Source organism: Miscanthus floridulus, chromosome 10, assembly GCF_019320115.1.
Source record: "Miscanthus floridulus cultivar M001 chromosome 10, ASM1932011v1, whole genome shotgun sequence".
Classification (NCBI taxonomy): Eukaryota; Viridiplantae; Streptophyta; class Magnoliopsida; order Poales; family Poaceae; genus Miscanthus; species Miscanthus floridulus.
Genome location: NC_089589.1, coordinates 130,729,518 through 130,741,930, shown reverse-complemented (window position 1 = coordinate 130,741,930; position 12,413 = coordinate 130,729,518). Strand labels below are relative to the sequence as shown.

At 46.2% G+C, this 12,413-nt stretch overlaps 1 protein-coding gene across 7 annotated transcripts; it reads right to left on the bottom strand.

The window, feature by feature from the left end:
• Nucleotides 1-1,627: 1,627 nt before the first annotated feature.
• On the bottom strand, nucleotides 1,628-7,175 carry LOC136485709 (putative disease resistance protein RGA4). 7 transcript variants are annotated; one of them, XM_066482546.1, is made up of 5 exons: nucleotides 6,975-7,175; nucleotides 5,544-6,619; nucleotides 4,686-4,763; nucleotides 2,137-4,249; nucleotides 1,628-1,977 (listed from the first exon to the last, which is right to left on the bottom strand). In XM_066482546.1, the coding sequence occupies exons 2-4, from the start codon at nucleotides 6,597-6,599 to the stop codon at nucleotides 3,926-3,928; spliced, it is 1,458 nt and encodes a 485-aa protein (XP_066338643.1). In that variant the 5' UTR covers nucleotides 6,600-6,619; nucleotides 6,975-7,175; the 3' UTR covers nucleotides 1,628-1,977; nucleotides 2,137-3,925. The 7 variants fall into 6 exon arrangements, with proteins under 7 accessions (XP_066338643.1, XP_066338645.1, XP_066338640.1 ...); XM_066482543.1 differs by having other exon boundaries at nucleotides 1,630-1,977; XM_066482542.1 differs by lacking the exon at nucleotides 4,686-4,763 and having other exon boundaries at nucleotides 1,630-1,977.
• Between the last annotated feature and the right edge of the window lie 5,238 nt (nucleotides 7,176-12,413).

Here is a 12,413-nt window from a genome sequence, read left to right as displayed (position 1 = left end):
GGAAGTGACTTGACGGGCCTCTCCAGCTCTCCTCAGTCGAGGACGCAAGCGTGGGCGTCTGGCAACGGCGGCCAGCGACGGAGCGGCCCGCACCTCCGTTCTAACTACAGGGCTGCCGTGGTGTTTTAGCTTAGTGAACAGCTTTGTCGGTGAAGCCGAACTTTTTTCTGGACTTCGTTCGGCAAAATAGCTTCGCACAGAAGACAAAAAAAGAATAAAATTACTATAATACCCCTCCTTATCTTTTACTTCTCTTTTTTTCTTCGTCTTCTTAGTGGGCGTCTTCTTCGTTCTTCCTGCAAGCCTTTCTTCCAGACGACGCCTCTCCCGGTGGCCCTCCAGGCGGCTCGTGCCCCTCTCGGCGGCAGTCTCCCCCTGTAGCGGCTCCCCACCCATCAGTCCTCCAGGGGCCCACGGCGGCGCTCCTCCCAGCGGCAGCAGCAGCGCCCCTCACGGCGGCAGGCATAGCCAGCGGCGCGCCCCTTTTTTTTTTACTCCAGCGGCGGCGCCCCGGACACCTTTTTTGTGTGACTCCAGCGGCGGCACCCTTGACGCACGCCTGCATCACCGCGCGCCCGGCGGCCGCGTCTCACACCCTGGTAGCCTGCCCTTCGGGTTCCGGCCATGGCCGCGTGCGCCTCACGGCTGCGCACTACATGCTGACGTCACTGAGAGAGGGCAAATGCAGGCTTTTAGGAAATTGGGGCCCACTTGTATTAGATGAAGCTGGGATAAGCAGCTTTTTTTCATCTCTCTCCCACCCTATGCCTCTGTAAGAGGAGAAAACAACTCGTGAAGCTATTTTGAAAAAGGATGTTTGGTAAAAATATAGCTCACAATAACTTATAAAGTTGTTGGTGAAGCTGTACCAAACAGGCCCTTAATCTTCATCTTCAGCGAATGTAGTCGATATTTGGCGACTTGATGTGGCTCATCTTGTCATACTACCCCATTCGGCTTACCTTATAATCTGGCTTATTCGACTTCTTGTTTCAGCTGGAACAGTGTTTTTCTCTCACAGCAATTCAGCCGGAACAATTTTTTTCTCTCACAGCAGCTGCCTATTAACAAAGACTCATACAAAAAATCCACTAAGGTCTTGTTCGGATGATGTCAGATTCACCTCAATTCATTTGTGTTGGTGTGAATTGGGGTAGAATTTAGTTCAAGTTACACTCCAATCCACCTCAACATATGTGAACTGATGCGCATCCGACTATGTCCAAACAAGGCCTAAATGTAGTTGTTATCAGAAAAAGTATCTGTTGGCTTTACACGAATGGGCTGGGAAGAACAAGATCATTACGTACATGCTACTTTTTTCTTTTTCACAAAGATTATGTACATGCTACTTGACGGATATCTTCCTCTATAAGTGGAATTGTGAATTGGTCTGTCAGGCAATACAGGGTGGCTTTTTTTTTTGGTCATTTTGCTTCACAAGATTTTTTTAGACGATTTTGCTTCACAATGTTAGAACGACCGATTCAAGACAAAAAGAATGACGGACAAATAGTGTCGATTTGACCACCAAAGCCACCATGCTTGGTTCATCTGTTATCCACAACTAACAAGGAAGGCTCGTTCTGGACATTTGCCCCGTCTTCGTCAGAAAGCAGAGCACATCATAATCACCATGATGATCTGGCAGGGATCAGCATACCATTATGGTGCTCCCATGTCTTCTCCCAGTTTTATTACAAATCCTGCACCTCAGGTCCATTACTTGTACAAATATACATAGGTCCATTATTACTTCAATAAAAAAACATACATAGTAGATGAAATATAGAGGCCCAAGTAATACAAGAGTGCCTCCGGTTACAATGATTCCTCAGTATGTCGTTCGTAGGCCTCTGTACACAGTCTGGGTGTGACCACTGACCACACCCACGGGCAGCATCAAGCAGAGCAATTGAGCAAAACAGAGTACTGGCCGCTGCAAGCTAGCAGGATGCGGCTCCGCCATAAGGATCCCTGCACATATATTAGTTACATACAGGATCAATGGATAATGATACTTCAAAATTGAGTGCGTATTAAGCGGTCCTACTACTACGTAGTAAGTACTACGACAAAACATGTAGGTGCGGTGCACTGCACTGTGAACCAAAAGTAATGTGGAACACTTGTTACCTGAAAATATTAGTACGTGAATTATTTCTGGTATGGTCGTGCAGCAATTAGTCTTCATCTTCAGCACAAATGGTCCGTGACTTGATATGGCTGATCTTGTCGTACTCAGATGAGCTTCCTGTTAACAAGGACTCATACAACTCCTTGCTGCAAGTCAATTTGAGGTATCTTGGTCTTACTGTTGTCACATATTCCGGAACTGTCTCCATGGTGCCGTCCTCCATCTCCATGCTGTCAAGTGACGGGACTCCTTCTAGCACCTCCACATTTGGGCAGTATAAGATCTCGATTTTGTGCAACTTGGAGAGATTGCTGATCCTTCTCAGCTCCGGGCAGTCGAATACTCTAAGTTCCACAACTGAAGGGAAGTTCTCTATATATGTCAGGTTGCTCAGCTCGTACAGGTGCACTTGTCTTAGAGCATGCCTCCTGCTACTGGCGAGCCCTGGTGGAAGACAAGTTAGCTTGCAGCTATCAATTATGAGCTCCTTGAGTGCAGGCATGGCCATGGCATCTACTGTTGCATCCTCACCCTGCTCCTCCCATTCCCACTCCTCCCATTCGCACATGCCATCCAGACGAAGAAATGTCAGATTAGGAAATGTTACTACTGATCTAGCAGTGACGTCTATACCTCCACCCACTGCCAGGCAGGAGGGTGACTGGAACTCAGGCCCAACACTCTTGATGGCAGGTGCGTCAATAATGTTCAGATTCTCCAAACTAGGGAGCTGGCACAGACCGTCAGGGAGTTGGGTGCAACAACAAAGTTTGTCCATCCTTAAATGCCTCAGGCTCTTAAAGACCCATGTAGCTGGAACCATCATCCAATTTGGTAGCCGGCTACCAAAGTATCCTTCCATGTGTAGATGCCGTATGCTGGATGGAGGGCTGAGCACCTCAATTACCTCCTCCACTACTCGCTGCTGCTGCTGCTGCATGTTGGTTTCACCCCTCAATCCCATGAATCCGGTGCTACTCCAATGTAGTTCCAAGTAATCAAGGTGCTCCTTGCTACTAACCAAGGCCATTCCAGCCGACGAGCTAGCAGGCACATTTTCTAGATCATGTAAAGAAAGCTCCCTAAGCTGGGACAGAGGCCCTATCTCTTCCAAGCTGCACCAGCCCGTGCCCCCATTCTTGTCCAAATGTACTCGGAACCCATAAAGTGTTCTTAGATTTTTTAACTGACCAAACCCCTTGGGTATTAAAACATTGTCATGGGAACCATACATGCTAAGAGTTCTTAGATGCAGAAGCTGTGTAATGCAGCTAGGAAGATGGTCTAGCTGTGGACATTTCTGAACCAAAATGTGCTGCAAGAACTTCATCCTATGAATGTCTCCAGGTAGCCTAGATATATTTGTATCCTGGAAGTAGAGGTATCTCAGGTGCCTCAGCTGACATATAGAGTCAACCAATCTATCACAATCAGTACCCCTTATAAAAAGCACTCTTAGGGTAGACAATCTCCCAAATGAGTCACTAGGCTGAACATTAACTCTTTTATTTATAATTAATGTTCTTACTGATTTGTGCTTTTGTAGAATATCCCATTCTAGTGCTGACTTGGTTGATCCTAAAGACAAGTGACGTACATGGCTGATCTTGCTACCACCATCATGTTGCTGATCCTGGACCACCAATGATTCTTCTTTAGACATAAACTCTGCAAAAGATCGCACCACGTCATGCATGGTGCATGAGTATCGAGTGACAGCTGATTCTTTAGTCGGTTCAATAAGATTCCTCGTGATTAGCTCCTGGTAATACCCATCTGCTATTTCTTCTAGCCAATCATCATATGAACTAGCCACATCGGAACAACTTGACCTTGCCAAATAGTTGTACCTTTAGGGAAAAGTGAGCAGTACAGGAAGCATTGCTTCAGCTGGGGAGACAAATCCTCATAGCTCAAGTAGATCGCGTTGTCCAGTTCCTTAGGCAATCCAGCTATTGACCATGCATGATTCTTCAAAACAGCCTCCCAATCACCCTCGCTTCGGGGCTTCGTACTTAGCAGTCCTCCCATCACTTTGATAGCAAGTGGTAAACCTCCACACTTACTGATAATTTTCATCCCGACAACTTTCAGGTGATCTGTTCCATGTACCTACCAGCACAAACAACCATTTCCACTCATAAAACATATTTACAATATTTAATTTGTAAAATAATGGTAAGCAGTTAGCGGATTTGTTATACTATATAATCTTTTGTATATGCTGCCCCGCATGCGCGGACGGAAGAAGCTAAAATGATAAATACTCCCTGTCACAAAAAGAGCAATTATGGGATTCGTGCTAGCCAAAATAGCTCCGGTGACAAATTTTTAATAAATAATATTAGCATTTATGTCTCCCTACAAATTTATTATGAAAATATATTCTCTAATAATTTAATGGCACTTACTTTGTATCATAAATGTTAGTAGTTTCTTATATAATTTTGATCAAATTTTAAATTACTTGACTTATTGGGAAGTGAGAATTGCATTATTTATGGAACAGAGGCAGTAGAAAGGTTCAGTTTGGAATTTGTGGGCCCACCTCACATTGGGAGCATTGGCTGATTTGTTGATGGACGCTAAATTTTTTGTTTCCATTCAGTTTGCTTCCTAAATTTGCCTACATCGCACGTTTAGGTTGACAAATCGATGACAAATATTTTTGTGCAACATTTCACAACTGAATATTTGGCATGGAAAATTTCGAGAGCCAATCAAGCATGCCTTAAATATGCATAATTTGCCAAAATCAAATTATGATTTAGTGGTCAATCTTACATGTAGATGGGAGAGATGAGTAATTTATTGGAGACTTATAAGTGACCTTAGATTATGTTTAATACTAAAAAAATAATAACATTGATGCAAATTTAGAGGTACATTTATTACCTTTTTATAGTCGTACAAGTCGATAATTCAGATGCAGATGTTTATGTTACCTAGATTATTTTTATTAATGAAAAATATGGGTAATTTAGATGCATATTTAGGTGTTACTTTTGTTATTTTCATGATGATAGAGATGGATAATTTGGATGCATATTAGGGGTTTTCTTTAGGTTATTACTAGCAAACATACTTGTGCGTTGCAATGGGAACTTTGTCATGTAGTCAGATTACTCATGTAGTGCTGGATATCTATTTAGTAATCACGTCATGTGTTTCAATTCATCTAAAATCAAACTCTATATTGTGCCTTGACACATGCTATATTTTTACTCATATGTGTACGGGAGGAAACTCTCAACAATCATGTTATTTGTTCCATTTCATTTTGGAATCGGGCTATGCACCATGCCTAAACACTTAACTTACTATGTCAAAATAGGCCCTGAATAGATAGAGTTAAGGGAATAATGTGCATTAAACTGCAAAATAAATGGTATATGTGTTCACTAACTTGACCAGGTGTTGGCGGCAACTGTTTGTTGAGCAAGGACCAAGCATCATCTTCGTTGAGTGGGCTTACATGATGTTGGTAGAAGGAGGCTCCGGCCCGTACAGCTAGGTCTTCTAATCTTGTAGTGATTAGCACCCAATTGCACTGATGATTTTTACTTGCATTTCTGACTGGAACACTAAGCACATTGCTCCATGCTACAATACTCCACACATCATCGAGGACCAAGAGAAACCTACCCATGGACAAGGTGTTGGTGAGCCTCCGTGAGAGGAGGGTCTTGTCTTGCACCCCACCATGGACTCCCCCAGCATGCTCAATTGCTGTCCTGAGAAGCTCAACCTCATCAAAGTGTTGGGTGATGCTTAGCCATATCTTCACTTTGAAGTGTCCTTGGACGGTGGTCTCATTGAAGATCTTCTGGGACAAGGTGCTTTTGCCCATGCCACCTGTGCCCACAATGGCCACCACTTTGATGTCGTGGTGTCCATGGATGGTTAGCATTTGAGCAAGCTCCCTTGTCTCCCTCTCAATTTTCTCACCAACAATAGCGGACTCAACAAACTCAGATGTCACCTTCTCTCCAGTGGACATCCTCTGTTCTGGGTGGGATCCTAGATTGATGAAGTTAAACTTGTGAGCCTCTTCATATATGTTGTCCAGCCTCTGGTTGAGCTCCTTGATGCGGCTGCCTATCTTGTGTGCGAACACAGGATTCCGTAGGCAGGAGAGCAATGGCCGGCAGCAACCTGGAGCCTTTTCAACCGTGCTGTTACCTTTCGATTCCCTCTGCTTGTTAGCTTCGATTTGACATAGGTCTAGGATGTCAGTGGCGTTATACATGGCATTCTTGAGCTTCTGAACCCATCTTTGCACCCTCAATTCAGTGATGCGCTTCCTCTCAGCGTCAACAAGGAAGCATTTGATACTTTCCATGTTGTTCTCTAGCTTCTCAATATCCCCAGATATGCCCAGCAACATCTTCACCTCTTCTGTTGCCATGTCGGCTATCAGCTGCATCACATAGGGTCCCATAGCATCCAAGATTGTGGCCATGGCTCCCCCATACGTCCGTCCTATACATATACAAGCACATCAAAATCATACACTTGTTTCATCAGAACAACCACTGGATCATTTATTCTTTTGTGCCACTTGTACTATACTAGACCCTCATATAATTTGGATCATGATAATTGTTTTTTTCAATCTAGATCTATTGTTTTAAAGTGAATTAGGAGTTGCCAAGGGATACTAGACGTTTAGTATGCTTACTCACACCAAAAGGGCGAGCAGCTGGGAGTTCAAAGATCAAGACGTTAGTATGCTTATAATTTGGAGAACATATCAAGATGGATAGAGCTCATCATCATCATCACTATAGATAAATAGAGGGATCGGAGCAGATCGAACGAAGCTGTGTACACACACCTTGCTTCTCAGTAGATCCGCCTTACAGGTAGTAGTCTCCTCTCCTCTGCTACAAAGAAATAAAAGGATCGGATCGGATTGATGGGCGGCCCTTGGTTAAGCAGAAGTAGCAGCTCTAATTAACAATTTTGTGGTGAATGATGCATGAGCCGAGGAGGAGGTCGGGGGTTGTTTGTATAGTGATGGTAGCGCTACGCTAGCTGCTAGCAATTATAATGGGTCTTGGTTTGGTCTGGGAGCAGGGCCAGCATTCTTTGTCTGTGTGTGTGAACTGCTGGCGGAGGCAGAGGAAAGGACGACTGCACTGCATGGTATTATTGCTGGTGTCTCCCAGGTCAGGATTTGGTTGATGGATTGAAGCCGTCCGGCCGGTCTCCAACATTAGAGAAAATTCCTTCATTGCCATTCAAAATTATATGTTCCCTTCGTTGCCATCAGTTTTAGATTTTCCGTTCCTTCGTCGCCACTGCTGTTACAGAGGAGAGTTACGGCGTGACTTGCTCCCATACCCGACGTCTCAGACACCATCGCAGGGCTGGCTTGGGGTCATGGGCTCGACGTCGCATGGTTGCGCTCGCGTCAGCGTGGCCCACGACGTCGCGGCGGCATCGAGGCAGAGGCACGACGAGGCTCGACGGTGTCGCGGGCTCAGGATAACGGACAGAGCACCGGGCGGCGGGGTTCCTGGCCGTCGCGCTGGCGAGCGGCTCCAGGAGGTGCCTGCCCGCTGGCGTTCTCTTCCTCCTTCCTCGGCCGCGGCAACTCCAGCTTGCAGCCCCACCCTAGACCCACATCCTGCTTGCCCCGCGCAGGCCCGCCTGCGCGCTCGGCCTGCGGCAGAACGGCTCGCTCGACGCTGTCGCTCTCCCGCGTGCTCGCCCGGCGGCAGCGCGGCTGGCTCGACGCAGTCGCCCGCCCGCGTGCTCGGCCAGCGGCGGCGCGGCTCGCTCGACGCGGTCGCCCGCCCGCGTGCACGGCCGGCGGCGCACGGCCAGGCCGCCCCACCCGCGTTCTTGTCTAGCGTCGGAGCGGCTGGCTCAGCGCGCGCGGCTGCCCTCCCGTGCTCGAACTTGCTCGCTCGGCGCTGGAGATGGAGAAGAGAGAGAGGAAGAGGATGGGGGCAATCTTGCGGCTCCTGGTATGGACGCCGAGGCATGGATGGGACAGCAGCCAACAGGCGGCGGCGACTGCATCGGGAGCAGGGCGACGGGGGCGGCGCTACTGGCGCTCCGCGAGCTCGGCCACTGCCTCCAGGACGGCTACGGCGCGCGCCGCGACGCCGCGGCCGGACGCCACTTCCTGCTCCACGCCGCCGCGCGCGAGCTCGTCTCATCCTCGCTGCACCACCTTCCTCCCTTCCACCACCGTGAGTCCACCACCTCCTTCCTCACCTCGACCTCGACCTCCTCGGCGAGCGCCGGCCTGGGCTGCGGCACGGGCACGGCGGCCGCGAGCGCGCGGAGGCGGGGCCACGGCGTCGACGGCGGCCGCGAGCGCACGGAGGCGGAGCCGCAGCGCCGCGACCTCCGCGAGCAGGGCCTCGCGCTCGGCGCGCCACCGGGACCCCTCCCGCTGCCATCGCTGCTCCACGTGGAGCCACCGCGCCTCCTCGTGCTCCTCCCAGGACGACGACGACGACGAGCCGGTGCCGTGGGCAAGGAGGACGGAGGCGCGCGCGGCGCGGCGCGGGCATGGAGGACGGAGGCGGCTCGGAGCGGGCAGGAACGGACGGAGGTGGCGTGGGCAGGGACTGGAGGACGGAGGCGGCGCGGGCAAGGACGCAGGAGACGGACGGGATCACGGGAAGGTGTGGGAGGTCGCGGCCGATTTGTGGAAGAAAGGAAGATGGTATAAAGATAACGGCGTCACATACGGTACGGTCCGTGAGATAAAGATGACGGGAATGGCAAGTAGGAGATGAAGTTAAATTTCTAGTGGCTATGAGGGGATGGACTAATTTTTGATGGCACGTAAGGGATGAGTTAAATTTCCAATGGCATATAGGGAATTTGCTCCCAACATTATTGCTGGTCGTCCATTGTCATTGACTCACCGAGCATTGCAACTACTCCTTGGTAGTACTCTCCTTGGCAGACCCATGTAGCTGCAGCTACGTTACTCCTAGTGTCCTTGCACAATGTAAATTCATGATGGCCGTCTCAGCACGTACTACATACTAGCATGTTTTGGATGGACTCCTTTGGACACATGGAGCAAGCATCCAGGAGAAAATATGTATGAGCAACCGTACAAATGTATTCACCGAGATCTTAAAAAAATTACGATGCGCACAGGAATGCCACCAAGTGAAAATATAATGGGCAGCACAGCCAACACTATGTCAAAACAGGACAAAGGACACACCATAATCAGTGACATAGAATTGAAACGCGTCACTAATATAAGATCAGCAACGCAGGTAAGCAAAGCACGTTACTAATTAGGTGTCGTCCATGACCAAGAAACAAAATGCGTTACAAATATCAGTGAGCCATTTCAACTAGCTAGATGCATCACTGATATCAAGGATGGGTACCAAAGACTCGTTTCCACCAAATGAATCGACTTTGGACCCAAAAAATATCAAATCCAGTGAAATGGAGAGTTAAGTCCGGACTGTCAATCTCTATTTGCTCTATTTACATAGGCACGTGTTTATTCAGATTTATTTGTAGTGGACAGAACACAGCATCAGAGATGCAATATAAGTGACGTGTTTCTTTCTTCTCTGATGACTATTTAAACGCGTCACTAATCTACGAATCTGGGATACGTTTATATATTGAGGCTGTGCAATAGAAAGCCGTTGAAAGCAAGCACAAAACCAATATATATAGTCCTCCAGCATCCAAGTTATGATGGATATAAGATTAATATTAATATAATAAAATCTGATTAAAGTACACGTGCATGTTGTGGCATCATATAGATCAAGTACACATGCATGCATAACAAATAAATATATATGTTATGTTTTCAACAAACAAGTAAAAATAATTCCTTAGTGAATCATATATAGAATTTATAAAAATCCTTAGTGCTAACCAATTATCTAAATTTATTAATGACCATTATATATAATTTATATAAGTTATTACGTACTTTATATATATTTATTTATATGTTTTATCTAATACATTTGACAACATATAATTTTTTATAAGAATATTCAAACAACGTCGGAAGTTGGGAGGTTAGTGCAAACCATAAGTGGCTATATGAGGCTTTAATATTTGTAGCAAATAGTCAATATGAGGCTTTAATATTTGTATCTTCTTGAGGTTAGCACTGCTATTCATCCTAGATCTCCCTTCTGCCGCTATCACTTACCTTAAATAACATGGTGTAGCACTACGTCACACAGGGTTTGTAGGGGCGGCTCAAGACCATTTGTAGGGGCGGTTTGTCCAGCCGCCCTTACCAAACCGTCTCTATAAATTATGTATTTGTAGGGCCGGTTCCCAGACCGTCCCTACAAATCGATTTGTAGAGGCGGCTGAGCCGCCCCTATAATACCTGTTTGTAGGGGCGGTTCAGTCTAGAACTGCCCCTACAGTATATTTTCCCGCAAAAAAAATCAAATTTACAATTCAAATTCGATCAGAACATACATATGGCCCTGTTTGTTTTTGCGTATTCCCGCGTTCGCGTTGCGAGTGAGCGAGGAAAGTGAGATAATCCCACCGAACGCCCCGTGACTAACGCGCGACCGGGAATCGCCCGCGGCATGGAACGCGCGAAACTTAACTACGACCCACGATTCGCAAAACGCAGCCTCCGAACCGCGTTCGCTCAAGAGTATTATATAAACTACAATTACAAGTACAATTTAGAAGAATATATACAATCCATCATTAAATAGACAGAATTCACAAGGTAAAACCAATGTCAAATTCCATACACATTGTTATCAACGGCCTAGAGCTAGCCTTTCAGTCTCACGAAGGTGTTGGTACTGAGGATTTCTACCTAAGTCAGACTCTCGGTCATAGTAGGTGCCTTTGACGTGTACAATCTGGTCCAATATGAAGTTGCAAAGGTTGCCGACGAGCTCTAAGAGTTGGTCATCCTTGTATGGGTCTCTTTTCATTTCTTTCTCTTCTTTCCACTACAAGAGAACAAGTTTCGGTTTAGTATTTCATAACATGTATGAAGTTTTTATACTACGGGTGAAGAGGTTCAAACTTACCCTTAAGAGGTGTCTCCTGTAGGCACCGGTGTTACTCATCATAGAACATACATAGTATCCACAATGTACACTCCTAGACTTCTGCTTGGGGCACTATGTGTTTTGCATATGGAAATGCTAAGTAATGCTTTTGACAGCCATGTAGTGGAGTACTGAAGAAGTAAGTTACACTTACCACACATAGTGTTTTTATAGCCAGCTTTCCCTTCCTTGTTGGATCATGCCTTCCGTGATGTTTAGTGACATAGAACCTAAATGCCCTGTTCGAATTATTTTAGCAAATACAACTTGTTAGTATCTAAAAGTGAACATTACAAGTATGTATACAAACATATAAGCTAATGAGGATTGTCGATATGTATACGTCTTGAGAATCGATATGAAGTCTTTGTATGTCACCGAGTCCCTATCTATTGAATCAAAGACCCATGCCATGCTCCTCCCGACATCGACGCCTATACAAATCCAGTGGTTGCTGCATGGATTTAATTATAGAACTAGATAAACTCTTTTGCATTGAATAAAATATATCGAACAAAGCTTTAAGTATAGAGTTGAACTTACTCGAAGTTGTATGGTAGCCATATAGTAGAGTGCCGTTGGAGAATTTTAAAAGCCAGGGCAATGTATGCCGAAACCTTAAGGGACTCTTGCCTTAGTTTCTTTGTACGGATGTCCTCTTTCTCAAGAAGGGTCTTTCCAGCAGCTAGCTCTTTGTCATCCAGTTTTCACTGTTTAGGGTAATTAAAATTTGTTTGTGCTATAGCTTGAGGGTCTATATACCCGGCTTTCACACTTGGCATTTGTTTTACAATGTGCACTTGTATTCTACAAATCATGGCGTGGGTTAGTTACAACAAAATCCAAAGATTACATTCATATCATATCGGGAGGACAAGGACTTACAGGCACCACATGCGAATTAGATTCATCTCCATTGCTCCAATGTGAAAGCATGTCTGCATGTCATTGAAATCAAATATAATTTTCCCGGCTGGGCTTTCAAATGTGCCAGTGGGGAAGCATGCTTGTATGAGGTCTATGCTCGTTGGGAGAACATGCAAGTACCAATCATGGAACCTTCTCATCCCAAGTGGTAGGCGCTGGATGTCCCAGTTTGGTAGGAAAGGCTTGCCTCTTTCATATGTTTTCGGGCAATCCTTTGACCATTTGATGCCATCAACATTTGGATAATGCTTTGTTGTTTGGTGGAGTTTGCTAGTGACGGCCTCCTCAGAACCCTGTGATGG

Bases quoted from the DNA above. Each gene is read 5' to 3' on its own strand.
- LOC136485709 (XM_066482543.1), bottom strand. From the start codon at position 3,833: ATGCATGACGTGGTGCGATCTTTTGCAGAGTTTATGTCTAAAGAAGAA.